The sequence below is a fragment of the Hypanus sabinus genome, chromosome 3 (assembly GCF_030144855.1).
Source record: "Hypanus sabinus isolate sHypSab1 chromosome 3, sHypSab1.hap1, whole genome shotgun sequence".
In the NCBI taxonomy this organism is placed as follows: Eukaryota; Metazoa; Chordata; class Chondrichthyes; order Myliobatiformes; family Dasyatidae; genus Hypanus; species Hypanus sabinus.
In genome coordinates, this window is record NC_082708.1 from 47,121,179 (window position 1) to 47,134,846 (window position 13,668).

At 37.3% G+C, this 13,668-nt stretch overlaps 2 protein-coding genes across 2 annotated transcripts in view; one reads left to right on the plus strand and one right to left on the minus strand.

Annotated features, from left to right (window-relative positions):
* Positions 1-13,668, plus strand: part of LOC132391282 (paraspeckle component 1-like) — a 127,822-nt gene that overhangs the window by 111,498 nt on the left and 2,656 nt on the right. The window contains exons 7-8 of the transcript XR_009511155.1: positions 2,106-2,204; positions 12,631-12,713. The gene's annotated coding sequence lies outside the window, so the exon portion shown is untranslated. The remainder of the gene's footprint in view (positions 1-2,105; positions 2,205-12,630; positions 12,714-13,668) is intronic.
* The window catches only part of mphosph8 (M-phase phosphoprotein 8), a 58,237-nt gene continuing 52,433 nt past the window's right edge, over positions 7,865-13,668 (minus strand). Inside the window, exons 12-14 of the mRNA XM_059964240.1 lie at positions 11,924-12,054; positions 9,142-9,225; positions 7,865-8,605 (exon numbers count right to left, since the gene is read on the minus strand). Of these exons, the coding sequence (XP_059820223.1) occupies positions 8,564-8,605; positions 9,142-9,225; positions 11,924-12,054 (257 nt within the window). The 3' untranslated portion in view covers positions 7,865-8,563. The remainder of the gene's footprint in view (positions 8,606-9,141; positions 9,226-11,923; positions 12,055-13,668) is intronic.

The following is a 13,668-nucleotide window of genomic DNA, read 5'->3' on the forward strand; positions in this document are numbered from 1 at the left end:
AGATATCCAAAGTTTTTTTTGATATACTGTATAAGTACTGAAAGGAGATTGGACTGCTGGAAAATGATGCTGTAGCAATGGGGGGAGAAATGGCTGATGAACTGAACAACTATTTTGTGTCAGTCTTCTGTGGATGACACTAACAGTATGTCATAAGTTCAAGAGTGTCAAGGGGCAGAAGTGAGTGTAATCATTATTACTAAGGAGAAGGTGCTTTGGAAACTGAATGGTCTGAAGGTAGGTAAGTCACCTGGACCAGATGGACTACACCCCAGGGTTCTGAAAGAGGAGCTGAAGAGATTGTGGAGGCATTAGTAATGATCTTTCAAGAATCACAAGATCCTGGAATGTTTCCGGAGAACTGGAAAATTGCAAATGTCATTCCATTCTCTAAGAAGGGAGGGAGGCAATAGGATATTATAGGCCAGTTAGCCAGCCTTAAGTGGCTGGGAGATGTTGGAGTCCAATATTAAGGATGATTTAGGGGTAATTCGAATCACATGAGAAAATAGGCTGAAGCCCTGTTGGAATACTTTGAGGAAATACCAGACAGGATAGACAAAGGAGTCAGTGGATGTAGTTTACTTGGATTTTCAGAAGGCCTTTGACAAGGTGGCACACATGAGCTTCTTAACAAGATAAGAGCACATAGTATTACAGGAAAGATACTAGCATGGATAGATGATTGGCCGACTGGCAGAGGGCAAAGAGAGGAAATAAAGGGGGTCTTTCCTGGTTAGCTGGTGGTGTTCCACAGGCATTGGATTTGGGAACATTTCACATTATGTGTCAGTGATTTAGATGACATAATTGATTGCTTTGTGCCAAGTTTGCAGATGAAACAAATACAGTTGGAGGGGCAGGTGGTGTTGAGGGAGCAGGGAGTCAGCAGAAGACAGATTAGGAGAATGGGCAAAGAAGTGATTTGGGGAACTATATAGTTATGCATATTGGTAGGAGGTATAAAGGTGTTGAATATTTTCTAAATGGGAAGCAAATTCAAAAATTAGACATGCTAAGGGACTTGGGAGTCCTTGTTCAGGATTTCCTAAAGATTAACTTGCAATTTAAGTCAGGAGTAAGGAAGGCAAATGCAATGTTGGTATTCATTCCAAGAGGAATAGAATATAAAAGCAAGGCTATAATGCTGAGACTTAATAAAATACTATATTGGTCAGACCACACTTGGAATATGGTATGCAGTTTTGGGCACCTTATCTAAGAAAGGATATGTTGTTATTGAAGGCAGTCCAGAGGAAGTTCTAGAGAATGACCCCGGAAATAATGTTAACTTATTAGAAGTATTTGATATCTCTGGGCCTGTTCTTGCTGTGGTTTCAAAGAATGAGGGGGATCTCATTGAAACCTACTGAATATTGAAAGGCCTAGATAGAGTAGATGTGGAAAGTATGTTTCCTATAGTGGGAAGTTGAGAACCAGAAGGCACGTCTCCAGAATAAAAGTGTGTCCCTTTAGAACAGAGATGAGGCCAGAAAGTGGTAAATCTATACCAGATGGCTGTGGAGGCCAAGACACTGGGCACATTTAATGTTGGGGTTGATAAGTTCTTGATTAATAATGGTGTCAAAGGTTACAGGGAGGAGACAAGAGGATAATAAATCAGCTCTGATGGAATGGTGTAGATGCAATGGGCTGAATGCCCTAATTCTGCTCCTATGACTTATACTTATTGCACCAGATATATTTGAGACTTTACACCTGAACCAAAATAATTCCTCATCACTGGAAATGACCAGTTCAGGAGAGAATGTCTTTCACTGGGGACAAATACCTCTGTTAGTAATAAAGATGGATATTGGAAGATGGATATAGACTACAACAGGTAGATGTTTTATGGATAATTTTAAAGTGTTATTCCAAACCTAAATGAATAAGCAGTGACATGATGAGGTTAAAATAAGAAATGCTGAGATGGCCTTTTCAAAGATTAAGGAGACTTTGGGAGTAAAAGCAAGGACGTAAAGGGAATTACAAAATTTATAAATGGCATGCTTTTTACCTAAATGCCAAGATTATATTAAAATCATGTAAAGATTAAAAGAATTCTGTTTTATTTTTATTTAATTTTCATCTTTTGTTTACAGGTGATTTATGTTGTATGAAGGGACAAGGCATGGAATACTGAAATCCTCCTTTGGTGCTATGTTTGTAGTGCAACGTTATGAGATTCAGCTCACATTGTGGTAAGTGTCTTTTATTTAGAATGACTTGGGTAAATCAACTTTTTTATATATAATCTTCAAATAATCAGTTGGGTTTAGCAGTGCTAATTGTAACTTTCATGTGTGCTACATATTGTGTAATCATTGCAAACTTGGCATGCAACAGTACAATCCAACCCTTGTGACTTAAGTATTCTGATTTTTATCTTTTGTCAGACTAAATTTTAAGCTGTGTTAATTTTGAGGTGCCGAGAAACAGACATTATAGGAAAAATTATTTCTCCAATTTATGTGTTGCACCAACTTCCAAAAATTCTGACTTCAGCCAATGCTAAGTGTTGAGCTGTCTGGATAGAACCATTCTTCCCTGATAGCTATGGATGTTTGTTAAACTATGGGACATAATGTTCCCTTAATATCTGCTTGAACCTAGTCAAAGCCTCTCATTAATATCTTTCACTTCTGCCTTACCGATTGCATTCATTTTGTGAATTTGTTTTCAAATGTACTATCTTCTGAATGCTTTATTAGCAATTGTAATAGTGAAAGGAGCACAAGAATCAGAGCCCCAGTGAATTTAAAAAGAGCTCAGTGCATTTAAAAGGAGTGTGGGAAAGTGACTGAGCAAATTTAAGAAGTGATTTGGGAAAGAAGGCCCAGTGAATTTCAGTAAACATTTGGTTTGATCAGGGTAAGTAAAGCACTAAGTAACCTAAAAGCAATGGAATTGTAAGAATATTCTTTCTGGAGGCTATTCAATAAATGGAGGCATGGCTGTGCCATGTTGGAACTCCATATTGCTCTACTTTTGGCATGTATACCTTTGCAGAGTTGGGATGTTGCAATTGTAAAGACAAAATGCAATGAACCATTTGTCAGGCTGCACTTAAGTATTATGTATGTTTATATGACCATTGCACTACCAGGAACATTGTGGGAGCATTAGAAGTAGAGAAGAGATTGACCCGGATATTGCCTGAGATGGAAGACAGCCTGGAATATATATGGTTTATTTTCATTAGTCTGTAAGAGGCTGAGGGTAGACATTACTGGGGTGGGGGGGGGGGGTTATAAAATTATGAGGGTCATAGAAGGGAGGAGGTTAAAACTAGCAGGCATAGGTCTAAGCTGAGAGTGAGAAAAATGAAAGATTTGAACAATTAAGTTTTCCACACAAAGGATAGCTGTTTATATGAAATGATCTAAGATGGTCGTAGAGGCATTTTGGATAATACTTAATTTGGGAAGTGGAGGGATATGCGAAAATGAGTTAAGCTGCAGGGCCAGTTTTTTTTCTATGGTGTGTTTTGGAAGTTGTTCACTCTGCAGCTCAAGATACTGCAGAAGACAAGGAATGTGTGTCTGCTAGAAATTTTAAAAAGGCAGGCAGTGTTTTAGGGGATCACTACTGCATCTCTGAGCAGTATTCAATTGTGAGTAATGATAGGGACAGATGTTTCTTTGTAAGAGTGCAATGTGAGGTAAGGCCATAGCACCAAGAATAAAGTTATACAAGGAGGGAAAAATTCCAAAGGATTACAGTTCTGAGCCTTGCTGTGGCTAATTATTTCAAATAGTGTAGTTTTGGGTTGCAGCTTTTACAATGCAGCTGCAGAAAATTCTGGAGTGGCACTGGGGAAGGGGTTGGACAACCATCAGTAAGATCCAATTTAGTGCTACAGATGTGATTCTGCTAGTAGAAGCAGTGCCAGAGTAGTGATTTCTAGGTTACACCAGTGTAGATCTGTTAAGTATAGAACTATTTGCATAGCCTGGGTTGAGGTGTCGTTTGAAGGAGTTGGTGCTGGTGGGTGGGCTTTGCTTTCCTAGGGCACTGGAAATCTAGGAAAGGTGAGACTTGAACATGTTGGATGAATTGCACATCAGTGGAGCTGAAATCAGTGTCACTGGGGGAAGATTAGCTATTGTTTTGGGGAGAGAAGGTTTAAACTGATGAGGCTGGGTGATGTGATGTGGAATTATTAAAGTGCAAGGAATACTGAAACACCTGAACAGGGAAATAAAGATTAAGAACTAGTTGAGGGAAAGAGTACAATGATAGCTAAGATATATCCACACAGTGTAACCTAAATGTACTAAAGGAGATTGATGAGCAGCAGGGCCAGTTAATTAAAGGGTTCCTGGAAAAGGGAGAACGGGGGTTGAATGTGTAAGATTTATAAACCACTGCATACAGCATCCTGGAATTTATAAATGGAGGCAGGAAGCAGAAAGCTTTTATAAAATATTCAGTCACTGTGGAGTATCATGTTATTCTCTGGATGCCACACTATAGAGAAAGTGTGAAAAGATTAACTACAGTGTTTCTGGAGTTGAAGATCTTTAGTTTTATTATAGACTTTGTTAAAGTTGGTCTCCATGGAATAGAGCAGGTCAGATCTAAAGGGTGCTGACAGTGAAGAAAAACTATTCCCTTGCCCAGTGAGATCAAGTGCTGATGGAATTGAATGAGCAACAAAAGAACCAATGAGGGAAATACTTTTACACTTCAAGCAGCAGGTTTTTTTTGCATGCAATACCAGGAATGTTAGTCAAGGCAGATTCAATCATAGCATTTAAAGCTAAATGTGTCTGAAGAGTTTACAGGACAATGAAACACACTGGATTGCTCTTGCACAGAGCTCATAGCAGTTCAGTGACTTTCCACCATGCTGTATTAATTCTATGTGGAAAATAAATAAATGAATAAATTATTTTATTTATTTAGAGATAAGTGAAGAAATTTGGAATATTTTTCTAGTTGCTCTGATTTAATTAGGTACTATTGATATTTCTTACAAGTGTTTCAGAACAAAAATGTGATGTAGTCCATCAGCTTGGTCTCAGATCTCGTTGCGGAAGACTTTTCCTAATTTTCCATTATTTTGTTTCTATGTGCATCATTCTTAAAGAAGGCTCAAACAATTTCTCATTGTTCTTAAGTTGTATTTTTAATAGAAACTGAGGCAAATTAAGTTATTAGTTTCATATTACTGTGCACCTAACTCTAAAATTTTAGGTTTGCATTTCCTCTTAGATTTGGAAAGCTTTCCATTTTTTCTGTTGGAATATTCCAGTGCTCCCAGCACATCTATTCTTTGGAAATTTAAAGCTAAAATCTAACTATATTGTATTATCTATTCAGATGCTATCTGATCTAACACTACCCATCAATTCACCCATTCTTGAACCCCAGTGCTAGCCATAGAATCACAAAGATAGTCCACTAATTTTCCATATTACACCTGTACCACCTCACACTTGTGAACATGACAATAAATGCGACTTGATTTGAGCCATATCCCTCTTCAAGTCACTAAAATGGTTATCTAAATTTCAAATTTTGCCCTAGTTGGAGAACACATTGTACATAAGCACTATTCCCTGCTCCATCCCAGTTTTCCCCACAGGAAAAAAACTTCAGTCTTTTCTATACACTTACCTTTACATCCTCTCTAAAGTAACATGTCCAATAACAATCATTAATTTATCATGGTTTTTCTTTCCCATTTGTGCACTCTATTTGCCTGTTCATAACGTATACAAACATTGTTCGTTATCTCATCTATCAAAACTCCCACATTTAAAAAAAACCTCAATTGTCCATAGTCACTTTATTCTTCAATTAGATTCCTCTCACTTTATCAACTATTTCAAATCTATGTCCCAACGCAGCATTTTCCGTAGAAATTCATCATGTCTAAAATTTGCCAGGCCGGTGTGCCTTCTATATCAAATAGGTGAGGGTAGGCTGTGCTTTCTGTTCAGATTTCTCCATAGGTTTAATCTTTACTTCATTTTAGCCTAGCTAAAATGTCACAGTTGCCTTCAATTTCAAATTTCTACTTTCACCTTTCAAAGTACAGTCGCCCTCCTTATCCACGGGGGATTGGTTCTGGGAACCCCCGTGGATACCAAAAAACACAGATGCTCAAGTCCCTTATATAAAATGGCATAGTATTTACATATAACTGACGCACATCCTCCTGTATACTTTAAATCATCTCTAGATTACTTACGATATCTAATACAATTTAAATGCTATGCAAATAATTGTTATACTGTATTGTTTAGGGAATAATGACAAGAAAAAAAAAGTCTGTACATGTTCAATACAGACGCAACCATCGTCGTTCTTCCGGGAATACTGATGCTGCCTTGGCATCAGTCGATCCCGATTCTCCTGTGATCTTTAAGTTCTTGAGGCTGTATCGCTTTACATAGCTAGCCAGCCATCCCTTACTAGCCTTAAACTCCTTCCTCTCGCTCACAAGTAGCGAACGAACGAGACATGAGGCGAACAATGCTCAAACAACGAGTGCTGGAGAGAGAACTTCTGGGTTTTCCCGATCCGCAATTGGTTGAGTCCGCGCATGCGGAACCCGCGAATAAGCAGGGCCAACTGTACTTTATTCACATAATGATGTTGTTAAAGTTGCTGCATGGGCACTTATTTTAAAAGAGTACTTAGTGCATGCATGCTGTAAACCATATGTTTTGTGTGATACAATGCCCGATATAGTTCAAAGTCAGAAATAAAAAAATGCTCCGACACTTTAACAGTCCTTATCCATCCCAATGACAGTGATGACATCATACAATATGCTGCCACTTTCCACTGCAGAATAAAAAGTAGGAAGTATCATGCTGTGTATGTTAATGCTTTGATTTTCTCACATTCTTTCAGACTATAATACTGTTTGCCAACCTGTAGCAAGTCTTACCACATAGCTCTAGAATATTTGAATAAATGTTTTGCAGTATAAATCCAACATGTCAGTTTACAAATAAATGCCAAAATCTTTAGTAATCAGTTGTATTAAGAGTGGTTTCTAATAAATATTTTTAAATTGTTTGCAAGTAATTACTTAAGGTCAATAGCAATAATGAATGTGTGAGGGTGAACAATCTAATTAAGATTTTCCATAGATTTATTTGCAGCAACTTCAATTTTTCACTCCAGTTCTCATTCTTGCTTTCCTAGTAATTCTGGGGCAATGATTTACAAATTGGTCAGGTGTAATGGCAGAGCAAACAAGAGCAGGAAAAAGTTTGTGTTAATATCATTGTACTTAACAGAATTTGAGCCATCTAAAATAGTTGCTCCTGGGCAATTTAAATTTATTAATTGCCCTACTTTTATTATTCCCTGCTTTCAAGAAATGTGGACACTGTGCATTCAACTAATAATGACGGAAACAAAATTTACTAAAGTATTAGTTATATTTTACATAAAATTTACAAAATAATTGAAATTTGCTTTTAAATGGTGGGATAGAACAACTTTCATAATCACATTCCTTAGGTCAGCATTGTTGGTAGTATTTGTAACAGTTTAGGCACATACTGGTAGTTTATACAGTACGAGGAAGAAAACTAAGGCACATATGGAAATGTGTAGTCTAAAATATGTTCACATTTCTTAAAGCATGCAATAAGTTCTATAGTACATACCAGTGCTTACTATTTTAAAAAAATGTAAAAGAACTTTTACATTTTTAGTTTTTATCAAAGGATATCCTATAATGCTTAAAATGAGCTCTACAGTGCTAGTTTAAAGGAACAAAACTGGAGTATCAAATGGCCGATAGTTCCTAACTGCTGCATCAAGAGATCAGTAATAAATTCACATTAGTTCAATGTCTGTTTTCAATGGATGTTTGCACATGTTAGACAAGAAATGTTATCAAGTGCCATTTATACAGTGAATTTAAAATGAATGCCAAAGTTTACAATGCATCTTTACATGATAAACAGATTCATAAATAGTGAACAACTGACAGTGACACACCAAAAAACAAATGACATGGTGGTGAAGTGATGGCAGGAGCTTCATTTTCAAATGCGAATTGATCCTGGCCTTCAATACTGTCAATTACAGTAGAGGCCTCAAAGCAGATCATCAACTTGCCCATCATTCTGTAATGATGTTAACATGAGCATAATAAAATAAACCAATTGAATCTGCTCTGCAACACATGAATAAAAACAATGAGACTGATACAAACATGATGATCATGTTCAAAAGTACTTTTCATAAATATGCAAAAATTGTTTTTTTTTCTATTCCACATTGTGGAAGAAGTTTGTAGAAATTCTTACATGCAAATAGACACTATACCAACTATTTAACAAATACTGTCCGCCATCTACAAAAAGACAACTTTAAAAACATACAGTAATTAATTTGTGTAAACTTATACTTGTATATTTAAGTTTATAACAGGTCCAAGGATTATTTCCATACAGATTGAGACTCTGGTGGAAAAAAATAAAATTCCAACTATCCTAGAGGTGTTGTCCAAGAAAACAACTTGCTCACACAAACTGTCCATGCTAATTATTCCACTTGTAGGAAGGGAGGATTGCACTGAAGACATTCACTGGAGTTGTACTCTATATGCACAAATAAGCAGCTTTACCTGAAACAAAAGCAATGCCTCATTAGAAGGTGATATTAGAATGCTGCATTTAAAACAAAGTATGCTTGAAGAAGTTGAATTTGTCTAAACATTACTGCCATGCTACAGCAATGGGCCTACAAATTGAATGGAGTGAGATTAGGGAACACAGCAGCCATTCCTCAAACTTAATCTAATCTTCATTTCTTTAGGCACTGTCAGCTGATTAGTTTACAGACTTAATATAGTCAATGAGAAGTGGCAAATTGAGACAGGTGATCAGATATTAACTTATACTCAGCACTTTTGGACACAAAACTGTTATTTCAAAATATATATATATATATCTATGTATATGTATGTGTGTGTGTGTTGCAACAAGCCAAGTCTAGCTGGTTTTTATGGAGTAAAAGTAGACTTGTGCCAGAAACAGATCAATATCAATGAAAGAGTTAGAACTGAAATATCTTTTCTATAGCTGGCTGTAATTGTGACAGGACCATTTCCCAAACAATTATAAATCACTTAAATATCTTAACATATCAAAGTATACCTACCTTAGCAGTAGGAGCATCAGCAAGTCTAATAAATAATTTATTACTGCCAGGCACAGGACTGAAGGAATAAATAAAATGACTATCCTGGAAAGATCAAGAAAAAGTAATTAATTTCAAAACAGATTGAAATTCTGATCTATCAGAAAAAAATTGTAACACTGGACTTTTTAAACTTATGATAAGTACAGTCAACCTTCACTAATCTACCTGTAATCTGGTTCCTTCAATAATCCAGCACAGATTTCAAATTTTCCAGGCCACAGTACCAATCTGCTGCTCTTCGTTTTGGTTGCGCTAGATCTGTTCACATGTTGGCGCGCTCTTGTAAGCACAGACAGGCGACTCCTGCTTGTTTTCCTACATTTATTAATATCATTTGCATGAGGCACGGCCGCCTGGCACCTGCCCGTCTCACCCACCAGCAGCAGGGAACTGGTGCGCGCTGGGTTAGTCCGCCTTCTTGCTTGCCTGTTGGCAGTCGCACACTGCCCTCCGGCATTGCCCGGCCAGTGCTCCGTTCTCTTCTGCCTACGACCTCAGATCAGACGTGGTAACCCACTGAATTTAAGCATATTACTAAGTGGAGGAGAAGAAACTAATGAGGATACCCTCAGTAACTGCGAGTGAAGAGGGAAGAGCCCAGCACCGAATCACCGACCGCCTGGCCGTAGCGTGAACTGTGGCGTATAGAAAACCTCCTTTCTCCAACTTCTGCTTCTGCTCACCCAGATGTGCTGCCACCAACATCAACAGTTTTTGAAGAAACTGTTGTGCCAGTTTCAGCTCCAGTTCCTGATGCTTCACTCATTTTTCAAGATGAAGATGTTGATGATCCTGACAACCCCACACTTGCAGACATGTAACTTTGCCTGAAGTTATATTAAACGTCTCACTTTAGAAGTAGAAGTTAATTCCTATACATTTATCTGTACCCATATTTTATCTGTGCCTGTACAGTATATTACTTTATTAAAATTTCACTTGCTACTCATTTAATATTTCTGTTCCATTATTATCTAACTTGTACTGATTTACATGATATTTTAAAGGTATGATGAGGCGGTTAGCTATTGCTTAATATGATCCTTCTGTAATTCAGCATTTCACTAATCCGGCACTCCTCAGGTCCCAGTGGTGCCAGATTATAGAATTAATTTCATTTAAAACCACCTGAGGAGAATTTTAAAATCTATTACAACCAATCTTCTTCATTTATACTCTTCAAAAATCCAATAAGGACAAATGGGTTAAATGAAACAAGGGACATTCAATTATTTTTATTCTGGTTATACAGTTCCTGTGCACTTACTGCTCTGCCATGACACCCTTATTTTCCCCCTCAACTGCTCTCTTCCATCTGGCAAATTCTTTATAATAATTGGTAATTCAATTGAAGGACATGAGACAAATCAAAGAAAACATTTTACTATTGGACTGTGTGGGTCAGAGCTAGGGGCTGTCTTTCCTGGATTTATGGAATATTCTTTGTTCCAGTATCACCAGAGGTGATAAATCCAAGTACATATCACCAGGATGTAAACAAGCTAGTGTCCCAATGCACCACAAGAAGTTGGAGCTGAATGCCCTCAAAGCTGGAGAGGATAATCAACTTCATGAGAAGTGTGTGTCTCCTCTCCACATTCACTCATCAACAATTCTACAATTAGCACTGTTTCAACATTCAGCTTCATGGGCATCATTATTTTGCAGGACCTTGTGGGAGAACCACATTCCCAATATTAACAAAACTTTGATAGAGAATGTACTTCTTGCAGCAGTTGTTAAAATTCCATCTTCTCAAAAAATACTGGTGTAATTCTACACTGCCAACATTCTCACATCAATCGTTCATCAGTCTCTGTCTGATGCAGTACCCTCTCACAATATGCAAACACTACAGTGTCAGGCCACCAGAAAAGATCACTGGCTGAGTCCACCATCATGGCAGGATTTGTGTGTGTGTGTATGTGTCCAGGGCAAACAGATAGGGAAAATCATTGCAGACACTCCACATTAGCAAACTGCCTTTTCCAAAAGCTCCTTTCTGAAAAGTGCTATAGGGCTATTAAAACAAAAACTGTTTTGTCATCTTAAAAGTTCTTCCCCTTAATTTTGTTGCATGTTGTGCCAACTCACTACAGCAAATTCCTAATGCATGTGAATGTATATGCTGAATAAAGTTTATCCCTGATCTGCTTATTGTCTCAGTTTCTCAGAACAAGTTTATATAGCTTCATCTTTTGAACTGTTCATTGGATCAGATTCATAATTTTATCAATTCAGGTTAAAGACTATCCTGCCTTCAAATTAATTAAGTTAAAAATGCATAAAACTTCCTCCAAGAGACTATCTAATCTACCAGTATGATGGCCTAAATGATCCAAATTCAGACATATTCTTAACAACTGATACACAATATAGTAAGGGGAGGGTGGCATCGGCTCTAGCTAATCCACGAGGCATACTTCATAAATGTAATCTACTACTTACAATGGCCCTTTGAAACATACACTGAAATATGACTTATTACAGCCCATCTGATATTTCAAAAATATTGATCTATTGTTGCCGATGTTACTTACTGCAACTTTTTCTGACAGCAAGAACAGCCATTTGAATTCATAATCCACCTGTATGCAACATCACAAGATGGACTTCCAACTAAAATGGTCCTGTGGATCAGCTACAATTTGTGCTTTTCCTACAACAAATTTTTGACCCAGGTGACAGCCTCAATGTCATTGTGGTCCATTGGGTTGAAAATGCAAATTGAAATACTTACCAAGAATACGGGAAGCTGAAATTTATCATTTAGAATAACAGCCTGAACACTGCACGATCCACAGAGTTTAGCCACTATATGGTCATGACTAAAAAAATTTGCATGGAAGATGAAGAGTAGAATCCCAGTTCCTGAAGAGAAAGTGTTTGATTAGTTGAACATGTATACATGCAAAGCTGAAGCAATACCAATTCCATCTCTATGACTGTTCTCCAAATGCAGTTTGTCCATTATTCCCAAAAGCATACATCTCCAAGTCAAATAAACTCAAATATTGCCATCTAAATATCAAAATTCATTGAACAGCACCTGGCAAAAAAAACAATAATCTATTCCAAAATATATTTCTATATATACTCTTTACAAAAAGACACTAAACCCCAGCATTTGAAGACCCCAAGATTTAACATTGAAAGGAAGCATTAATGTGTAAAGCTGAGGAAATAGGCAAAAATGACCAGATACCATGGCAGGTGTAATGAAGGATTTTGTTTTTAAAAGTTTCCCTTGTTAAACATCAAGAAATATTTTCTTTGGTCTGGAAAATATTTAAAAGTGTTCAAAAGTTTAAGTCCTTTTAGATACTAAGTTAACAGGTAATTGCAAATTATCAAAATAATGAATACACAATGGTGAGAGTATTGCCTTTGACAGGTTAATTGCTATGGTAACTTACTAATAATTGATTTTCAAAATATCATTTACAGGTCAACAGTATTACTGACAAAGTCAAGGCTCATGTCAATCCGCAAATCCCTCCAAGGTGTTGGCTTTTTAGGATTCTGACCAGGTAATTATCAGCTGTGATTGGGTTGCCTAATCTGTCAAATAATTACAAGTTTATTCGTGCTTTCCCACCAACTGATCGCTGAAAGTAGGATCTTTTATGCCAATTCTATAGCCTTATATTTTCTTCAAAAATGCACCCCCCCCCCCCCCCCCCGTCTCTACTTGTCTCCAGTTATCTAACTTCCCCCTCTGAGGCAGAGATTCAACAAATCTCTGAAGAAGTTCCTGTGCACCTGTTTTTATTTAGGGATAGTCATGCTAACAGGCCCTTCTGGCTTAATGAGAGCGTGCCTCCAAATTATTCCCATGTGACCAATTAATCCGTATGTCCTTAAAATATGGGAAGAAACCAAGAGCACCCTGAGGAACCCCACATGGTCTCCAGGAGAACATAGGGTCCTTACAGATAGTGGTTGAATTGAACCCAGGTCGCTAGCACTGTAATATCATTATGCTAGCCACAATTCCTGGAAATGACAGCCTCTTCATATGACTCTCACATTAATGGAAACATTTCAACAACTACTTTTCAAGTCCCCCTTAGAAGCTTATAATTACTTCTTAAAAAATTAATGTTCAAAGTAAATTTAATACCACATGGTAATTCACCACATAGCAGGATCAAAGCTTGTAGCATATACTCCTCACTTCTTTATATTCATTCTGCCAATGGGAATTTAATAGCCTATAAATTAAAGAGTGATCTACTTTGATGATAAGACCACAAGACATAGGAGCATAATTAGACTGTTCCACCATTCAATCATGGCTGATCCTTTCTTTTCCTCCTCTTCAACCCCATTTCCTGGCCTTCTCCCCATAACCTTTGATGCCATGTCCAATCAAGAACCTATCAATCTCTGCCTTAAATACACCCAATGACCTGGCCTCTGAAGCTGCACGTGGCAACAAATTCCACAAATTCATCACCCTCTGGCTAAAGAAGTTTCTCCACA